The following is a 21,915-nucleotide window of genomic DNA, read 5'->3' as shown; positions in this document are numbered from 1 at the left end:
AAATATTTATGACACTAATAAATTTACTTATAAAAAAATAAAACTTTTAATATATCATAAAAGATTAGTTTTAATTGACAAAATTAATCAAATTTTAAAATTTTTTTAATAGTTTTAAATTACTCCTGCTAACCCAAATTCTCAAATTCTCTTCTAATTTCCAACCTTTTTTTTTACCACTACCATCCTTTCCAATAATAGATGAAAAACAGTAACTTTTTCCATCAAATTTTAAAAAAATTAGAATGAAATTTGAATATCAATCTTTTAGAAAAAAAAATAATAATAAGAGCTAAGGTTCTAAAATCTCCAACGATAATGATACAACACCACCATTTCCTTTAACATTTTCGGGGAGCCTTAGGTTTAGTCTTTTTTCCATTATAACAACAATATTCTTTCTAAAATTAAGACTTTTAGTTTTTTCAACTTGTTCTTTTTTATTGATGAAATCATTATCTTCACAGCCACCTAAAAAAGGCCAAACATATTATCTACCATGAAAAATAGTCCGAGATCGTTCCATTTGCCTTTGGCATCGACAGAACCGCCTTTCGATCTGGCATCTTCAGCGGAACAATGATAGCAAGTCCCCAGAACAATGATAACAATGATAGCATCCGGTTCGGTTCTCACAACCTTGCTAGAGAGTTCTAATCCAAAAATAGAGCCAAAATGATTGTTATGCTTTTTACTTTTTAATTTTTAATTTGGTTTATGCCGAAGGTGGGGCTTGGTATTGTCCTTGGCTCCTTGCCAATTGCCATTACTACTCTCTTATTTTTTGTTAAATGTTAGCTAGCGCCGGTAATTTTTCTAGTTTTATTTTATTTTTGCGGATGATAAATTTATCTTCTTACTATTATTATCATCTTAATAATATTAATTTAAAAAAAAAACTTTGATATGCTTTAAATATTACAAAGTCACTAAAACAACGTAACAGTGAAAAATGATAAAAGAATAAACTGATTTAAACGAATTTGAAGAAAAAGCAAATTCGAGAAAATTATTATTTTTATTGATAAAAATAATTATTTGAGTAAATTACTCTTTTTATCAATAAAAGTTTAGAACGCTGATAAATTTACCTACAAACAAACAAAATTATTATTTCTATGCATGAAAGATGGACTTTTACTGATAAAACTACCTAAATCTTAAAAAATTATTTGAAATTTTTAAAATATCCTTTATTATAACCTAATTCCTTTTTATTCCACACCACCTTTCGTCCGTTTTGCCACCTATGCCGCCTCCTCCTTTGGCGTCCCCCTCTCTACGAGCGCTCCATTCGCCACCTCACTGCCAAAGCCTCCAAGAACCTCGATCGTGCTCTCTCCTTCGTCCGCAAGTTCAAGAGCCGCTCCATCCTCTGTCGCGTCATCACCATCGTCTCCGCGCTGCAGACTTCCGCAAGGTCCTCTCCTACCTCGAAGCCTCCATCGGTGACATGAGCTGGCTCCTCTCCATCCTTAACGCCAACGTGCCACAGTAAATTTTAGAAGGTTAAATTTAATGGTATTTATATAATTTTTTAAAGTGTTTGAGAATGCTCTAGATAGTTTCGGAATGTTATAGAATGTCATAGAAGGTCTCGGAATATCCTAAAAGGTTCTAGAAGACTCTAAAAGGTCATAGAGTATTCTAGAGGAGTATGGATGTATATGGAAGTATGAAGAGTAGTATGGAATAATCTAGAAGTATTTATAAAAATGTGGTAGGATAGATATTTGTAGTGAAGGTTCTGGATGATCAATTTGAACCGTTGATTAGATTTAATCCTAACCATCCATTGAGGAGGTGGATGGCTATCAATAGCGGTGAGAGTTAGAGTTTGGGTGAGTATGTCATTTGTAGCAAACACTTGAGTAATAAAGTGTTCTTTCCACCAAAGCTTCATTTCTCTTGTGTTCTTAGCTTTCTTGCAAAATATTGAGGATTAGGCTGACTTGGTCTTAACTCAAGAGGTTGAGTAAGTTCGAGTGCCAGCACGGTAGAGTTGGAATGTGTCTAAGACCGTGACAATTTGGCATCAGAACAAGGTTCAAGAGGGAGCACAAGTGGTTTGTGGGTATGACTTCTAGTGTAACCATGGAGAATGTTGAGTTTCAAAGGGGAAGGGATGCTATTTCTTCTCAATGGGGAGGCAAGAAAGCCCGTTCATCAAGTGAGCCTAGAGGTAAAGACTCTAACTTCTTAGAAAAGAGAGTTTCTATGTTGGAGAATGTTCTATCCTCTATGGATGAGCGCTTCCAAAGGATAAAACATGATAATGAGACCCTCGAGACTCACGTGTTGGGAGAACTAGATGTTTTCAAAGAAAGCATGCTCCAAATAGAAGAAAAGCTTGAGAATTCCTTGAAACTATTCGAGGAGGCAAAATCCTAATAAACCATTATAAGGGAGACAATAAAGATTGATCTCACAAAGCCGAATGAGTTCAAGGGCGTGAGGAGCGCTTAAGAGGTGGAGAACTTCCTATGACAAATGGAGAGGTACTTCAAAGGCCAATGGGTGGTCGAAAAAGCAAAAAGGTACGCACTGCAGCTCTCTACCTTTCTGATAATGCTACTTTATGGTGGAGGAGAAAATGCATAGATATGGAAATGGGTACTTGCAACATAGCCACATAGGAATATTTCAAAAAGGAGTTGAAAAGACAATTCTTCCCTAAGAATGTGGTCTATAAAGCAAGGAAGAATTTGAAGGGGTTGAAGCATAAGAGTATGATTAGTGACTACGCAAGGGAGTTCACTACTCTTACGCTTCAAATCCCCAACTATGCATCAGAGGATGCATTGTTCTTCTTCATTGATGGACTCCAACCTTGGACAAAGCAAGAATTATAAAGAATAAATGTTAAGAATGTCGACGAGGCTATCGTGGTGGCCGAATCACTCACTGAGTATTATTAGAGAGACTCTAAATTCAAGTCTTCCTCCAAGCCTATTTCTAAGAAAAAAAAGAAGGCTTTCGTACCCAAAGGAGGATACTTCGTGTGCAAGAGACCACACCAAATGAAGGACTGTCCCAAGTTAGGGACTCTGGCATCTATCACCGAAGAACGAAAGGCTCAATCGCAAGTAATTGAGTGTGTTAGATCTATCCAACTCATGAATGATGTGAAGAGTAAAGAGGCAAACAATGCAGAAAAGAAGGGCTTGATGTATGTCAAATCTTTTATCAATAAAAAATTCGTCATAGCTATGATCAACATTAGTGCTATACACAACTTCATCACGCCTGATGAAGCAAAGAGGCTTGGGTTGAAACTCACCAAAAAGATTGGTTGGTTCAAATCCGTGAATACTAAGGGTGAACCTCTTAAGGGATTAGCAAAAAGGGTTGAGATGACTCTTGGTTCTTGGAAAGGCTTTGTGAATTTCTCAGTAGTACCCATGGATGATTTCAAGATAGTCATCGGGCTCGACTTGCAAAAGAAGACATATATAATACCGATGCCATACTATGACATAGTATGCGTCATGGAGAAATAAAAGGTTCTAGAAGACTCTGGAGTATTTGATACGACTTTATGATTGATAAAATATGCAAGTCTTTCAATACAAAGGACAAACAGATAGGGAGACATAGGATCTCCTTGTCTTAGTCCTCTATGTAGGTTAAATTTATGTAGCATGTCGGCTGTCACCAATCCACAACAAGGAGAGAGAAGAAGAACACACACATCTCATTATCAGATTAACTATACTAGCCAGAAAGCCAAAACTCTTCAAAGAGTAATTCAAAAATCGCCAATCTACTCTATCGTATGCCTTCTCAAGATCAATTTTGAAGGTCATAGTGCCCTTCCTTGACTTAGTTCGATGCATGAATTGGAGGACCTCCTGAGCAATGATAATATTTCTGTTGTTCCTCTTCCTAGTATGAAACCCCTGAAGCGGACCCACACATCGGTTAGAAAAGGGCGAAAGCGATTAACTAGAACCTTCATAATGATCTTATAAATCACATTACAAAGACTGATAGGATGAAAATATTTCATATGAGTGGGTACCCCCACTTTAGAATAAGGACAATAAGAGTTTTAAAAATGGCCTCATTAAGAACATCCTCAGAAAATATTCTATTAACAATCTGCCAAACTTCAGTGCCAACAAACTCCCAAAACTCCTTGAAGAACAAAACTTGGAAGCCATCAGGGCCTGAAGCCTTGAAAGAACTCATTCCATGATTGCTTTTCTCACTTTTTTCAGAGTTACTGGTTCAAAAAGTCTATCACAAGTATCTTGGCTAAGCTGAACAAGTGGCACATCGCTAAGAACATCAATATCAATATTCTCTATATGGCAGAAAAGTTTCTGGAAGAAATTATTAGCTTCTGTTTGAAGAACCTCATCATCTGTAGACCATGTTCTAAAAAGAGTCCATGAATCTTGTTCCTTTTCCTTCTAACAACTGTTTGAAGATGAAAATATTTTGTATTTCGGTCACCAAACTTCACTCACTACTTCCTAGATTTTTAGTACCAAAGAAATTTCTCTTAAAGTAAGATAGTGTTTAATTCCTCATGAAGCTCTTTCTCTTTCTCTCTCAACAAGGAATCCTCAATCTCCTTCAAACATTTTTGGGTATCATTAATTTTTCCCTCCAGCTCCCTTTTCTTCACAAATATATTTTCGAATACTTCCTTATTAAACTTCAAAAACTCTTATTTTACTTTCACAAAACTCTTCATCACATTAGGAGATCCCTTGCTCCAAGTTTATTAAACCACATTCTAAAAAAAACAGATGGGTAATTCAAGTAGCTTGGAATCTAAAGAGTTGATTCTTTATGTCCTTAACATTATTTTTAGTACATCTAGTGAGAATAGGACAATTGTTTGAGTGAAATCTTTTCAAAATCTTTGTATAAGCTTCTAGAAAAAGCAACCTCCACTTTCTGTTAATAACAAAATCTCATTAAAGTCTCTCATAACAATCCAGGGACAATAAAACCTAGCTAACATAAGAGAAGGATGCTCTCAAAGACCACGCCTCTGATACTGGTGAGGGTTACCATACACTGCACTACAAATCCAAATATCAGTACTCATGCTAGACTCAACAGTCACACATTGATCCACTGCCTCCAAAATCCGAATCCTATCAATAGAATTTAAAGAGAGAACTCATATCCAACCACTATGTTCCCTGGTCTCAGCCACGCCAACTCCTTTGTAACTCAGATTATTCTAAAAACTACTCATATTATCCAAAGCAACATGAATTTCAAGAACAATAAAAATAGATGGATAAAATTTTACGAACTAATTTTTTACAATGAACATAGACCATCTTATTTGAAGCTCCTCTAATATTCTATTACAAAATATTAAATTTCAAAAAATTCATAAAAAATAAGATAAAGAAAGAGAACCAACCTCCACGCTCAACTCAAGCCTCCAACACACCTTGCACTTCTTTTATTCTAGAATACATTGCTGTCTTGAGCTTGTTCTATTTTTTTATAAGGCGAGTTTAATAAAGAATTTGGTCTCACTTTCTTTCTTTGCGTAATGAAATTCAGTGTGTTAGAAGAACCCATTCCTCCTTCTGATGACTTTGTCCCTTCCTTCATATAAAATGCTATCATGATCCCTTTGAAAAAGCCTTACTTTCTTGCTTCAAGTAATTTGGGCCAACCTTGACATATTTTTCAATATGAAAATCCGTAAGAGTTTTTATTTTATTTTCATTAGACTTTTTATATTATGGCCCACTATGTGTACTATATTCTCCCAATTCCACCTTTTGTTTTCCTTTCTTTCGAACCACTTGGATCCAACCATCTTTATTATTAGCATTCATATCTTCATTAATCCAAATTTCTCATGCGTTGAATCCGCTTTCACCACTATACTCCCATGCAACGTCCTATGCAGCTTCAAAAGTTTCTTCCTTTCTAAAAACAAATTGATTCTCCGAATCAACTTTCGAGATTTTCTCCTTCTCATTTTGATTTTCAAATTCTTTCTTTCCGTTTTCATCTTCCTTGGCATGAATCACTAGCGCTGGTACCTCTCGGTCAAGATACATGATAATGTTCGAAGCAATTGCAACAATTACATAGGAGATCGAGATTCTCATATTCAATCTGGTATTTATGATCATCAATAATGACTTCCGACACTATCGAACGACCTAAGTCAATTTGCACACAGACACGTGCAAACTTACCACGTTCTGCTTCCTTAGTTGCCAAATTGACCTTCATAGGAATACCTATGGCCGATGCAATTCTCTTCATGGCTCTCTCTTGATAATACCATATGTTTAACTCAGAGATACGCGCCCATACTAAGGTCGAACCAAAAGACTCCTCGCAAGGGCAAAACGATGCAGTCCATGGTTTAACAGCCATATTACGGTCACCTAGCTTCTAACGACCCTCAACAAAATTTGCGCCCTGTCTTTAAGCAAATCGCACTTCACTAAAAAATAACCATACCCGACGTCCATGATTTCATATCCACCATGAGCACGCCATATACTTCTAAGTCTATGGATCATTGTGGTGTAGCTAACGTGCCTTCTCAGGACCTTAATAATAATGGAGCCATTATAAAGTTCTATCCGAATCATCATGTCCTCCTATTACAAGCGCAAAGTTATCCCATCTAAGGCTTCATCCACCACTAAAGGTTTTAGGTTAGAACCCCTCCCCTCCCCCCAAAACCTTATCCGTAAATGAGACTTTAAGTCCTTTCAAACCCTCCTTAATCTCTGATATATCCGTCCTAACTCTCTCTCCCTTATTACTTCTATCAGCATTGCTAGTTTTCTCAACTATGTTTCTCCCTCTCCAGCTTATGCTTATTGAAGTCATCCTATCCCTCAAATGTACATAAACAAAGAAATAAAGACCATAGCAACGATAGTAAATAAGAAAAGAAGAAAACAAAAGATAAAAAAAAAATCAAATAAATTTAAACATGGCATTCACCTTTAAGGCAGCCTCTTTATGGTAGTGTCATCAAGGTCAAAAAGTCTATTAGTGGCCGCCATCATCAAAAAAATTAAAGAAAGAAACTAAAATAAGAAGTATGGATATTTGAAAAAAACGAAAAATATTGGAAGGAATAAAGAATAAAATTATAAAAAGTAAATTAATATAATTAAATAAATAAATATGTTNCTTGACTTGTAAAGTTGGTCCAATCGTCTGAAGGAAGAGGTCTCCGACTAGGTTCGCGTTAGGGAGCCGCCGTCCGAGTTGTATGTGTGAAGGAATGGGATGTAGTACCTGCAAAGACACTCCGATGCCTAAGTCAGCAAGGGTTTAAGCAAGTTTAGAGAGTATTGGAACTTAGAGATACCTGAGGGGTGTCAGTGTATTTATAGTGGTGAACCAATAACCACCGTTGGAGTAGTTCCACCTTTTAAGGAGGATAACGGTCCCTTCATCTTAGGGAAGTTGAGATATGACTCCTGGAAGTGGGTTGAGAGATTTTAGGGGCAGTTATTTATTTGAATAAGGATTTTCTGCCAGCTAATCTTCGCTCCCGACTTCCTTAGAGCAAGTCGTCGTTGGATCCGACTTCTTGAGAGAAGGTCGGTGTCGAGTGAGGACCAATCTTTGGATTGGGCATTTTATTTAGATCTGGGCCTTAGTGTTGGGCAGGGTATGAACAGTGTTCCTACTTGAGTTCAATCACTTTTTCTTAAGAGTTGGATTCGAGTATTTGAACTCGGGCTTGTAGTCGACATGAAATGGGAACCGACGTGATTTTTAAACCGACGTGATTCAAAAAATTTCCAACAGTCGCGTCTAATCAAATGTCGCGTCTGTTAAGGGTTTTTGTATTTACACGTGGGGAGCAGCTACGTTGGTAATGGTACGTTTTAATGATTGCGTTGATTTACCCTTCTGCCCGCAGTGTGTTTATAAATACTTTTCCCTCTCTTTCTTCTATTTTTTTCGAATTCTGAAATTCCTCGCCTGCAATTCTTATTCCTCAAAAAAGAGAAAAAAAAATTCTCTGTCTTCCTTCTTGGAGTGCTTTCGCTGCTATTCTTGCTCGCTTTTACTTCCATATACAAAGGTTAGCCTTTTTCTCCCCCTTTTTACTATTGACTGCTTGCTTTGCATTTTTAGAGGAGTTTTGGCGTGTTTATAGCAAGTCTGTGGACAAGTCTAGTGACTCTTATACTTTTTTGAGGGATTGCTTTGGCCTTTTAGAGACCCTGTTTTCTGACTTCCTTTCCATTTTTCTGTGTAGGTCTTGTTGTCTTTTTACCTACCTCTTTTTACTGGAAAAGATGTCTTCTCTCGAGTCTCTTTCGCAATGGGTGGATGTTACTGTTTTGGAGGAGAGCCTTTTAGTGGATAAAGACTACCTTACTAACCTCCGCACCCATCATAGGCTTTGTAGTGATGAGGCTGATGAGCCTAAGTATGAGTTGGTTGCCCCGAGTCCTGAAGACCGAGTCTGTTTTGGGAGGGCTGCTGATACTGACCCTCATTTCTTTTTCATGTACGAGAATCTTTTTACCCGTTTAGGGGTTTTTCTTCCTTTCTCTGACTTTGAGGTAGAAGTTCTGAATCATTGTTGGGTTGCTCCTACCCAACTTCACCCCAATTCTTGGGATTTCATGAAAATTTCTCAGCTTATCAGCCGAGAGTTGGACTTTCCGATCTCCACCAAAATATTTTTTTATCTTTTTCATCTGACTAAGCCCTTTAGTGGGTAAAATAATAAATAGCAGTGGGTGTCTTTCCGAGCTATCCAAGGTTGGAAGGTATTTTCTATGTTTGATGACTCCTTTCATGACTTCAAGAATTTCTTTTTTAAAGTCTTAGCAGTAAAGGGCCACCATCCCTTCTTTCTTGATGACCTTGACGATTTGGATGAAGTTGAGGAAGCCATAGTAGGATTTTTTCGTAAAGTTTGGGAGAGAGCCCCTTATTTGGACACAAAAATATTTCTCCAGGGGTCTCCGAGTTTTGTGCAAACCCAATTAGGTAGCTTTTGTTGACCCTGACGTCTTCCGACTTATTTTGTGATTGTCTGACTTGCTGTTTCCGACTTGCAAACTGACTATTTATTTTTCCTTTTTATAGAAATGGTGAAGAAGGGTTCTAGTGCCTCGTATCAGAAGGTCCAGGATGCTAAAAGGAGGTCTCGTGCTTGGGTTGATGCTGCCAGGGCTGCTGGCACTCTTCCTCCTCCTCCTCCTCCTCCTTGTGATCTGGAGACCTCTTCTCACCCTATTTTGGTATCTTCTGGTCCTGCCTCTTCTCTTTATCCCCCGTCCAATCCCCTCCTGAACTCGAGAAGAAGAAGCACAAGACTTCAGAGTCTGGCTCTTCTTTTTCTGGGGAAGCTATTTTTGATGGTCCCAAGTTCGTTTAGAATCACATCTATCCTCATACCCGAATTAATATGGATGATGGTTCCATTCGAAACCATCTTAATATCTTAGTTTAGGGGAGTGTTCGGGTGGCTGGGGTATGCACGAAGCTCCTTGATATTTTGGAAAAAAAAACTCCCCTTAGCTCTTTGGGCTCAACCCAAAAGGTTGACGAATTTGAGGGAAGGATTTTCCTTTATCAGGAGGAAGAGAAGAGGCTTAAGGAAGAGGTCGCCGAGCTGAAGGAGGAAAGGGACCGTCTCCAGGAGAAGGAGAAGAGGTTGATGGGCCAGTGTGCCATGGCGAAGGGCCTTAAAGAAAAGGCGGAGCAGAATTATATCAGGCTCTATGGGGAGAATCTTGACCTGAAGAAGGAGCTGGCAGGATGTCGGGAGGCTTTTCAGGATCTAGAGGACTCGGTGGCTGAGGGTTCAGAGTAGGCCTGGAGGGTCTTCAAGGAGCAGGTTGGGGTCATTGCTCCCGACCTGGACCTTTCTCCTCTTGACCCCGACAAGATTGTAGTTGATGGAGCCATTGTCTCTCCTCCTCGACATGAGACTGACTCCGACCTGAAGACGAGGGGGCAGAGGATAGTGGAGTCTCCACCTCGTGAGGGTCATCAAGGTGGACACCTGCCGAATCCGCCTAGGGTTCCCTCTCAAGGTCCTGAACAGTCTGCTCCGTCCTCTCCTGGTGATGCTCTGACTTCTCTCCCTGCTGATCTTCCTTCTGGCAGCGCTGATCTTCCATCTGGTGGTACTGATCTTTCAACTAATTGATATTTGGCTATTTGGGGGCCCGACCTGTGGGCCCCTCGTCTTTTGAACAATTTTATTTGTTGTTGGTGTAGTAGTTCGTTCCTAACTTTTATTGGCCTCTTATGGCTGTAAACAAAATTTAATTTCTTGCTTTATCAGTAGTTTACCCCCTTTTTGGATAAGGGTTTAAGCTATTTTGGTGCATGTTTTTCTGCGATTTTTCCTTCGTTAGGTTTTTAAAAACCTTTCTGATCTTTTTTTTTTTTTTTGAAAAAACCTTTTATCTAGGCAGGCTGTGTTAAGCTTGTTTTGGATTTTTCCAAAGACTTTGAGACAGCTTCTGCCTTTATTTTGGATGGCTTTTCCCTTTATCTCTTTTTGTATTCCTTATAAATTCAAATTTCTATATCTGAATTGTTCATAACTTAGGTTATTTTTGCGATGCATTTCAAGTTTTTCTCGGTCATTCCGACTTGTTAGTCATAATTTTTCCGAGTTATCATGATCTGCTTTTATAACCTCTTTACACCGACTTGTACCTCGTCGTTTTATCCTACCGACCACGTAGGTCGGGCATGGGATTTCCACGTTTTGTCGAGCTTAAGTCGGTGCGTTTCGTAGAAAAAATGATAATAACTTAATGGAATTTTACAAGAGATGTTGAAAAAAATCTTTATTTATTGAAGAATGTATTTTTTGCTACTAAAGGGTTTAAAAATTGTTACCCTTTAGCCTCCACTTTGATGCCTCGTTAAAACCCCCTTCAGGAAAATCCTTCTTTTTTTTGGGAAAAAATCATGAAGTCGGGAAAAAGAGTACATCAGGGAGTGGAGTTCGCTTTTAACTATAGTACCTTTTCATATTACAAGCATGCCACGACCTAGGTAGTTCAGTACCGTTCAAGTCGGTTACCTTGTAGTATCCTTTTCCTAAGACTCCACGTATCTTATATGGCCCTTTCCAGTTAGCAGCAAGCTTTCCTTTCCCAGACTTGTTGACTCCGATGCCATTTCTAATCAAGATTAAGTCGTCCGGGGTGAAACTTTTTCGAATGACTTTCTTGTTGTATCTACTTGTCATTCTTTGCTTCATCGCTGCTTCTCTTATTTGGGCTTGTTCTCGGACTTCAGGGAGTAGCTCGAGCTCTTCCTTGTGCCCCTGTACGTTGCCAACCTCGTCGTAGAAGCTCACCCTTGGAATTTGCTCATTGATTTTAATTGGTATCATGGCTTCTATGCCATAAGCAAGTCGAAAGGGTGTTTCTCCTATGGCAGACTGAGGTGTAGTCCGATAAGCTCATAGTACTTGAGGGAGTTCCTCAGCCTATGCTCTTGTTGCATCTTGCAGTCTTTTCTTCAATCCTGCCAATATAACTTTGTTGGCTGCCTCGTCTTGCCCATTTGCTTGTGGGTGTTCTACCGAGGTGAACTGGTGCTTGATCTTCATACTCGCTACCAGTTTTCTGAAGGTAGAGTCGGTGAACGGAGTGCCATTATCAGTGGTGATGGAATAAGGTACCCCATACCTTGTGATAATGTTCTTGTAGAGGAATTTTCGACTTCTCTGGGCGGTGATGGTGGCCACTGGTTCTGCTTCAATCCATTTCGTGAAGTAGTCTACCCCCACTATTAGGTACTTTACTTGTCCAGGTGCTTAGGGAAAGGGACCTAACAGGTCCAAATCCCATTTTGCAAAAGGTCATGGAGAAGTTATGCTGATGAGCTCTTCGGGGGGAGCGACGCGAAAGTTTACATGCATTTGGCATGGCTGACACTTCTTTACGAACTCGGTGACATCTTTTTGCAAGGTCGGCCAGTAGAACCCGGCTCGGATGACTTTCCTAGCCAAAGACCTTGCTCCGAGATGATTTCCGCAGATACCATTATGGACCTCTTCCAAGACTTCTGTCGTCCTTGAGGTCGGGACACACTTCAATAATGGTGTTGATATTCCCCTTTTATAGAGGATATTTTTCACCAAAGTGTAGTTCTGTGCTTCCCTCTGAATTTTCTTGGCCTCTTTTTCCTCTTCGGACAGGATGTCGAATTTTATATATTCGATTAGTGGGTTCATCCATCCGAGGTCCAATCCGGATATTTCAAGGATGTCTTGTCTGCCCTCCGTTTTTTTAACTGAGGGTTCTTGGAGAGTTTCTTGGATCAGGCTTCTATTGTTCCCTCCTGGTTTGGTACTAGCTAAATTGGAAAGGGCGTCTGTGCTGCTGTTGAGATCCCAAGTTATATGTTTGACCTCGGTTTCAGCGAATTGCCCAAGGTATTCCAAGGTTTTGTCTAAGTACCTCTTCATGTTGAGGTCTTTAGCCTGATACTCTCCATTTATTTGGGAGGTCACCACCTGAGAGTCGCTGAAGACTACTTTTGTTGCACCGACTTCTTCTGCCAGCTTTAGTCCTGCAATCAAAGCTTCGTATTCTGCCTAATTGTTGGAAGCTGGAAATTCAAATTTGAGGGAGACTTCCACTTGAGTCCCTTCTTGGTTGACTAGTATTATGCCTGCACCGCTTCCGACTTTGTTAGAGGATTCATCTACATATAGCTCCCATGTGGTGGAGGCTTTCTCTTGATCTCCTGCATATTCTACCACAAAGTCGGTGAGGCATTGGGCTTTGATTGTCGTCCGAGTTTCGTACTTTAAGTCGAACTCGGATAGCTCTATGGCCCATTGAACCATTGTACCTGCAATATCCGTCTTCTGGAGGATTTGCTTCATGGGTTGGTTCGTTCGAACTATTATTGTATGAGCTTGAAAATAAGGCCGTAGCCTTCGAGAGGCTACTATTAAGGCATACGCAAACTTCTCGATTTTTTGATACCTTAACTCAGGGCCTTGTAGAACCTTACTGGTGAACTATACAGGATGCTGCCCGACCAAAAGTTGTGTGAAGGGGTATGAATTTCAGTGGCTTTATTGGTGTATCCCCTAGCCCATATAGGGTGACAGGGTAAGCTCTTAATTCCTTTTCATCTAACCCCATCTTAACAAATGGTGGTTTGAAAAGGATGTCGGCTGAGCTTTTCTGATCTACCAGGGTTATGTGAAGATGGGCGTTGGCAAGGATCATAGTTATCACAACTGGATCATCATGTCCAGGAATGATTCCTTGCTCATCTTCTTTGGTGAAAGAAATAGTTGGTAGGTCGGGAGGTTTGCCTCCGACCTGATAGACTTCCTTCAAGTGTCTCTTGCGAGACGACTTTGTGAGGCCACCTCCGCCAAATCCTTCCGAGATCATGTGTATATGTCTTTCCGGGGTTTGTGGTGGTGGATCTCTTTAGTCCTCGTCATCTCGTTTCCTTTTGCCATGGTAGTCCGACCTTTCCATGAGATATCTATCAAGCCGACCTTCTCTTGTCAGCTTTTCTATCACATTTTTTAGGTCGTAACAATCATTTGTTGGCTGACCATATAGCTTATGGTACTCACAGTAGTCGCCACGACTCCCCCCCCCCCTTCCTTTTTGGCCTAGGGGGTGGTAGCCTTTCAGTATGGCAAATCTCCCTGTAGACATCAACCAGGGAAACTCATAGAGGAGTATAGGAGTGATATCTCCTAGGCCTTTCAGGGCCGACTTCCTCTTTTTTCTTGGGCTCTCTTTCCTTCTCTTTTGATGAGTGAGAGTGCCCAGGTCGCCAGCTCGGCTCTCGAAGTCTGGCATTTTTCTCCATGTTGATGTACTTCTCAGCTCTCTCCTGTACATCACTTAGGGAGGTCGGATGCCTTTTCGAGATGGACTGGGAGAAGGGACCTTCTCGAAGTCCATTTACTAGGATCATAATCACTGCTTTCGTGGGTAGGTCTTGAACCTCCAAGCACGCTTTGAACCTCTCCATGTAGTCCCTCAAAGGTTCTCCAACCTCCTGTTTTACTCCCAGAAGGCTTGGTGCGTGTTTTACTTTGTCCTTCTGGATGGAGAATCGCATAAGGAACTTTCGCGAGAGGTCGTCGAAGCTGGTGACCGACCTCCGGGGGAGATTGTCGAACCACTTCACCGCTGCTTTCGTCAAGGTCGTCGAGAAAGCCTTGCAGGGAGTGGCATCCGAGGCGTCGGCCAGATACATCCGACTTTTGAAGTTGCTCAAATGATGCTTTGGATCAGTGGTTCCGTCGTAGAGGTCCATATCAGGGCTTTTAAAGTTCCTTGAAAATTTTGCCCTCATAATGTCCTCACTAAACGGGTCTTCTTCCCCCAGGGGAGAATCTTCTCGGGTGGTAGTCTTTCAGTATGACAAATTTCCCTGTATACATCTATCAGGGAAACTCGTAGAGGAGTATAAGAGTGATATCTCCTATTTTTTCTTGGGCTCTCTTTCTTTCTCTTTTGATGAGTGAGAGTGCCCAGGTCGCCAGCTCGGCTCTCGAAGTCTGGCATTTTTCTCCATGTTGATGTACTTCTCAGCTCTCTCCTGTACATCACTTAGGGAGGTCGGATGCCTTTTCGAGATGGACTGGGAGAAGGGACCTTCTCGAAGTCCATTTACTAGGATCATAATCACTGCTTTCGTGGGTAGGTCTTGAACCTCCAAGCACGCTTTGAACCTCTCCATGTAGTCCCTCAAAGGTTCTCCAACCTCCTGCTTTACTCCCAGGAGGCTTGGTGCGTGATTTACCTTGTCCTTTTGGATTGAGAATCGCATGAGGAACTTTCGCGAGAGGTCATCGAAACTAGTGACCGACCTTGGAGAGAGGCTATCAAACCACTTCATCGCTGCTTTAGTGAGAGTCGTCGGGAAAGCCTTGCACCGAGTAGCATCAGAAGCGTCCGCTAGGTACATCCGACTTTTAAAATTGCTCAAATGATGCTTTGAATCCGTGGTTCCATCGTAGAGGTCCATATTAGGGCTTTTAAAGTTCCTTGGTACTTTTGCCCTCATAATGTCCTCACTGAATGGATCTTCTCATTCCAAGGGAGAGTCCTCTCGGTCACTGCGAGAGTTTCGACTTTTGAGAGCGGACTCTAGCCTTAGGAGCTTTTCCTCAAGCTCCTTTCGTCGCTCGATCTCGCTCCTCAGATTTTTCTCTGCTTCTCGTTGTCGTTTCAGCTCTTGCTCCAACTGTTCTAGCCGTCCCTGGTGGCCGTGGAACAATCCCATGAAATCAGCTGCATGGGGTTGTCCCTCTTTTCATGATTCGCGCCCTTCAGAGGAGTTTGCCTTCAGGTTTTTCAACCCTGAGGTGCCTTCTCTATGTTGATTGGTCACCCCTTGGTGAGTATCGATGTCCTCGTTGTTGTTTCCAACGCCCTGATTTTCTTGTTCAGAATTGGACGCTATGTGGCCATCTTCATGCGATCCGTCCGCCATTACTGGTTGATCTCTCGGGTCCCCGGCAACGGCGCCAATGTTACGATGGGTAATCAGAGATTGATGGGATGGACTTGTAAGGTTGGCCCAATTGCTTGAAGGAAGAGGTCCCCGACTAGGTTCGCGTTAGGGAGCCGCCGTCCGAGTTGTGTGTGTGAAGGAATGGGGGGTGGTTCCTGCAAAGACACTCCGATGCCTAAGTCAGCAAAGGTCTAAGCAAGTTTAGAGAGTATTGGAACTTAGAGTTACCTGAGGAGTGTCAGTGTATTTATAGTGATGAACCAATAACCATTGTTGGAGTAGTTCCACCTTTTAAGGAGGATAACCGTCCTTTTATCTTAGGGAAGTTGAGATATGGCTCCTGGAAGTGGGTTGAGAGATTTTAGGAGCAGTTATTTATTTGAATAAGGATTATCTGCCAGCTAATCTTCGCTCCCGACTTCCTTAGAGCAAGTCGTCGTTGGATCCGATTTCTTGAGAGAAGGTCAGTGTCGAATGAGGGCCAATTTTTAAATTGGACCTTTTATTTAGATCTGAGCCTTAGTGTATGAACATTATTATTATTATTAATTTTCAAATATTTTAAGAGGCTGTAGATTGTGTGACGTAGGCAGGACCCATAAAATTAGAGAGACACTGGGGAAGGAACTGACCTGCAATCTGGCTCGTGGTTCGCTGGTCATTGGAGACTAATTTTTCTAGGTTTAATTTCTGTACTCCCAGGATTTAATTTCTATACTTCCAAAATCGAAAGGTTTGATTTCTATAATTAACACCTCAGTCTTCTATGATTCTGATACAATATAAAAAATAAAACTAGTCATTTGAATCTTGTGATAATCTTATAATTAGGGAAAAAAGAAAACATAATTTTTGCTTATAGCTCTAGTTCTGACATTTGTATAATAAGACTGTGATTACTAAGAATAGCAAAAATACCTGCCAAAATAGGTACCACATATATTATCGGCGATGAGGTTTAACGGGACGTCCCAAAATTTCTTCAAAAAAGAATGGAAGTCTTTATTAGCGTTCCAAAATTTATTCACACCTTTCATTTTCAGATTTCTTTTTAAATCAATGATGTTTTTAATTTTTATAAAATTTATAATTTTATGTGCAACAAATATTGTATTAGTATATAATTATATATTCTCTTATATATGATATTTTAATAAAAGATAAATTTCAAAAATATATAGTAAACCTTTTAAATTCCTGAGCTATTTTAAACTCATGAATATAAAAAATTAAAAATCCCATTTACTTCACTTTATTTTCCCACGAAAACCTTTCCCTTCTTTTTTCCTTTGCAACTTACAAATACAACCTAACGATTTATTTATAGGAAGCAGTATCATTTGTTCGGACAATTTTAGAAACTAAACCCATATGCAAAATCTTATAATTAGATTGCAGATTAAATAACTACTTGAAAAATAGCAATACTATTCCCATATTGATAGCATCGCTCCCTTTTAAATATGTTATTTTATCTTCCAAAACTATCCACAATTCTTATGGATATAACAAAACTCAGAAAATGTTATGACAAAGAATGGAAGTAGTTCTGAAAAAAAGATTAAAAAAATACATTATTAAGATGTGACTATCAATTTGAATGGCATTATCATTTTCTTAACTACAATTACTATTTATTCAAAAAAAAAAAAAAAACTACAGTTACTATCAATCCGTAAGTATATATTACATCCTTTGCAAATGAATTAGTAATTGTTTTTTGGACATAGGATCAGTAGTGTGATTCAAAAGTATATCTTACACCCCCAATGCTACTTTTTTGGTGTAAAAATATAAGTGGATGCGAATATGTTTTTAATTATAAAAGAAAAAGACTTGCGACTCATCACTCATCAAAATTACAGGGTCTATAAAGGTCTCTTTTGGGAACATCCTACCAATCTTAATTTTTAAAAATGGGAATAGCCATTACATGTTTGTGCACATCAAACATGTCATCATTCATATTCCAGGCTATAAGTTTGGAGATAAAGTTAAATATTAATGCAACTGATTAAAGAGTTTATAATAGACCTCTTATATTGACGAGAGCTTTACTATATTTGTACATTCTATAGGTCGAACACATTGGATTTACTATATAAAACCTACCAATGCCAGTCAATGGCGAGCATTTCCAGTCACCGGAAAACTCATCGATCAGTTGCCAATGATGCGTTATCATTTTCAGAGAAAGCAGCAACATTGATATTTTCAGGGACAGCAGTTCGACAATCCGTGTTATTGCCTTCATTAACCTGGTCATCAAGTGCCAAATCATGAAAGAAAAAGGATGTATTCAGTATAAGATTGAGTATAACATGAATAAACGATGCACTATGCGGGGAAAAAAAATACCGGCTCGGGTAGGGCAAGCGTGTGTTCCTGGTTTCTCTTGGAAAGGTCCCTCATAGTACCCTGCATAGTTCCATAATATATTTACAGCTCCCTTGATATAAAAGATGAAACATGAGAGCAAAAAAGAATTTAATTATCCTCTAATGACTCCTCGGGTATGATTAATTGTGGGGTAAAAATGGGATAAAGATTTTTACAGAAGTTGTTATGTAAAAAATTACATATAGAACCCATCCATGAAATTTTACCCTTTCAACCAAACACACCCTTAGAAGAAAATGATCCATTCATATGCTGACATGCAATTAGTTATCCCTGGAATTTTCATAATCCCAAATAGGGTGAGAAAATACCACATTTTTGTTATAAGAAAGGACCACACTTGATTCACATAATTTGAAAGAAAGTTCAAGCTAATTCTACAAAGGAATGAAGTACTGGATCTTTACTCTTTGATGTATTGTCAAAATCAAACAACCCTATAATAGAAAAAGGGTTCTTTTACCCTGAAAAAACCATTTGGAGAAAAATACCTACCCTATTTGACCAAAATAGCCCACAAGCATTGCAAAGTGACCTTGGACCAGATGGCCCTCTCCGCATCATTGGGGTGGCTTTTGAACTTATGCCACAGTGTGTACATCTACATAGACATGCAATGAAAAGAGAGGGTTAAAACAAAAAGTCATCCCATGAATCAAACGCCAGTACCAGAAAGCCACACACATCCACAGTTGAACAGTGGTGAAAAGAAAGTTTGGCAATAAGATCACAGGATGAGATAATACTCACGATGTTTCTGATTGAACAGCATCTTGCATTGACTCTTGGTCTGAACCACAACTATTAGCTCCATCTTGTTTCTTAGATGAAGTAAATTGGCCTTTATTACGTTGCATCCTACATTTAACAATCAGATAAGAAGCATTGGCTATTAAGTCCAACAGCTACAACAATGAGCAACAAAAAGAACATGTCAAATATAAATGATGTGCAAAATCTTATGAGAAGATGAGTCTCCTCATTTGTTAACATTATATGATATATGAAGTACCAAAGTTCTTGCTCAGAACAGCAAATTATCAGGAGACACATGCTATTTGCTATCACAATACTAAAACTATGCACATCCCAATACATATATCATGGCAAAAGCAACCAACTCTCAATTAAAAGGTTTCATCAATTAAAAGGTTTAACCAGCATAAGAAAGAAAAAACCTTTATTAACCCCCCAAAAGGAAAGCACTATCCTCTTGATTGTATGTCATTTAACAAAAAACATTTAGCTCTATAACAATCATCAGGAAAAAGAAATAAGGGCTAATTTTCAAAATTTACTGTTTGAGATTTAAGCTAACTAAAAGCACATTGATTTTTTCCCATTTCGGCCAAATACTTCTACAAAAGATTGACAACACTCAGCCCAAAACCAATCACCAAAGAACCAAACAAAATATTAAATAAAAGGTCAACCAAAAGACAATGCAAAACATGTGATACTAGTTCTGAATGCACCCCACACATCATTACTTTATGTTCCCTCTGAACCTGTAAAATGTCAATAATATTGAGTACGTTAAGCACTATTGTACTATAAAGGATTTGACTGTAGAAAGAACCTAGGACTTCCAAATAGATTTTATCAAGGTGGAAAGAGGTTGTATCAGATCATTAAGTTAGGAACTCAGAGAAAGATTTGCAACTACATACAGAGGGGTAGGGAGACCATAACCTTTCACTCAAACTAAACAAAACAAGAACATTCTCAAGGAGGCCCAAAAATCTAGGAAACCAAAAAAATGTGGAAGTCCCAAGAATGTAGATTCCTAAACTTTAATAAAGTTCTCAATAGGAGAAAGGAAGATATGCAATAAAGGGAAGACAAGACTAATTAAACTAGGAGCTTCGTATCCAAAGGTCTATCCAAAAGTTAAAAGTGCATTTTATATAAATATAATGATGCAATGTAATCATAATAATAATAAAATTAAATTAAATATAAAAAATTGGTGATGTAATTTGGTTTTCAAAATGGGTAAAGTTATCTTGCTATACAAGTTTTGTAAATTAACCATGTTTAGGCTTCTTGACTCTGCATCCTGTTAAAGTGAAAAATAAATTGGATCATGAGAAATAACATAGAAGACCAAAATTGGGCAACAAAGTTCCTTTTCCCTTTCTGATATGATGTCTAAATGGAAGATAGGTAAGAAACAACTTCAAATCCAAAGGCCTGTTTGAAACACACAGATTCGTGTCAACTGAAAGCTGAGGTCTTGTGCATTTTACTTCTATGTAAGCATGGGGAGGTACGACAACTTCAGTGACCACATGCTACAAGACTTGTAGATTTGACACGATGGGTGATCTATTCTAAAATCTAGGGACTAGATAAATCAATTGCAGGTCACCAACTATACTTCGGTATCTGTCTAGATAGACAATGTGTTCTAGCCAGACTCTGTCAGCTGTTGCAATAGCAGGGTAAATGTGATAAGACCGAATAACTTATATAATTTCTCAAAAAGAAGCAAAGAAAGAATTCATCCCCAAATTCAAATCATTATTTGCATGATGAAACAATCATATGAGATCCATAGACTTTTTTAAGCTAACAGAGTGAATAGTAACTTCATCTATCAATCTAACATCTGAGGAGATTCTATTCGGAATCAGACAATCATATGAGGTTCTATCAATCTAACCTGAGTGCAACTTCTTGACGCACACTATATCTAACTTTCTTGTCGAAGCATCGCTCTTTCCTCTTCTGTCTGAACCTATTCAATGATGCCGCTCGATGTGGCTGACTGCACCTTCCAGGGAATTCCACTGCACCCTACATGCCCACCATCACCATTAGAAAACAAATGAACTAAACTGTAATTGAATTTATTTAGCTAAAGCTTTATATACATATGAATACTTCATGTGATTAAGAACAAAATGAGTAACTAACCATAAGAGATTGTAACTAAACATAACTAACAAATTCCCCTAATAAACTGCACACGTACCCTCTGATTCTGAGGCGATAACTCTGCACATTGCGAACCCGACGAAGGCATTTCGCACCCTCCCAACAACAATAACACCGCTTGAACCTGTTAAGTTAAAAACCAAAGGCAAAATCTAATAGTTCCTTCAGTGGTATTATTCTTGACACAAAATTCTGAAATATCACAGCCCCAGAGAACAAAGAACTGAAATTTGGGGGCGGGGGATTAACATTGAAAAAATAAAAAGCGTGCCTTTTCGGGTGTAACGGAATCAAAGACATAGACTTGGCCACGAAACGAGAGCGTGAGCTGGCTAGAATCTTCACAGGGAATTATAGACATGTCGGGGCCTCCGCCACCGGAAACGTACACGGTGTCGGCATCTTCGACGACTCCGCCGGCACCGTCCTCGAGGCCGTGGGAATTGTAATGATTGTGGTGGTGGTTGTCGACGGAGTCGGAAGCGGCGGCGCCGTTGTCTTCGGCGGCGGAAATCTGGTTGGGAACGTTCATGGAGCCGTACATTGTTGGATATAGGGTAGAATTTGGGATTTTGGACGCATTAGAAGGGAAAAGTTTCGGGGAGTTGGGAATTGGGGGCGAAACCCTAACCCTAACCCTAGTTAGAGAGTTTTGGGGATTGTGAGAGTGAGAGTGTAGGTGGGAATGTTATGTCACAGTGAGTGAGTGAGTAACAAATGGCGAATGTATATAAATATGTCTTGAAAGCGAAAACTGTGTCTGGTGTGGTGTGTGTGTTTGTCGAGGCTCAACACAGAAGAGTGAGGTGAAAAGAAGAGAAGAGAAGAGAAGATAGGGGGCAAAAGTGATCCCAGTGACAGAGACACCCGCCTTCTCTCCTTTCTTTGTTCTTTTCGATGCGATTGTGCATCTTAAAATATTTTTTTTAAGATTAAATTATATAATTGGTCATCTTACCTTTATTGAAATTATAAAAAAGATATTATTTAATTATTAAAATAAGTTAAATAAATTTAAAAATTAAAAAAATTTAAATTATTTTAAAATTATTAAAAAAATAATTAGATAAAAATTAAATATCAAACAAAAAATATTATAAAATTAACTAATTATAA

General features: G+C 39.1%; 2 protein-coding genes across 2 annotated transcripts; both read right to left on the bottom strand.

Moving 5' to 3' along the window:
• Positions 13,660-14,196, bottom strand: LOC107607915. The gene has a single exon (XM_016309809.1). It carries the CDS (start codon positions 14,194-14,196, stop codon positions 13,660-13,662), a length of 537 nt encoding a protein of 178 aa, XP_016165295.1.
• On the bottom strand, positions 17,258-21,692 carry LOC107606223 (GATA transcription factor 25). Its single transcript, XM_016308241.2, has 7 exons — positions 21,071-21,692; positions 20,837-20,923; positions 20,525-20,658; positions 18,610-18,717; positions 18,355-18,460; positions 17,818-17,877; positions 17,258-17,717 (listed from the first exon to the last, which is right to left on the bottom strand). The coding sequence occupies exons 1-7, from the start codon at positions 21,341-21,343 to the stop codon at positions 17,613-17,615; spliced, it is 873 nt and encodes a 290-aa protein (XP_016163727.1). The 5' UTR covers positions 21,344-21,692; the 3' UTR covers positions 17,258-17,612.

The sequence above is a fragment of the Arachis ipaensis genome, chromosome B07 (assembly GCF_000816755.2).
Source record: "Arachis ipaensis cultivar K30076 chromosome B07, Araip1.1, whole genome shotgun sequence".
Classification (NCBI taxonomy): domain Eukaryota; kingdom Viridiplantae; phylum Streptophyta; class Magnoliopsida; order Fabales; family Fabaceae; genus Arachis; species Arachis ipaensis.
The sequence above is the reverse complement of the archived record's forward strand: the minus strand, read 5'-3'. Positions and strand labels throughout refer to the sequence as shown.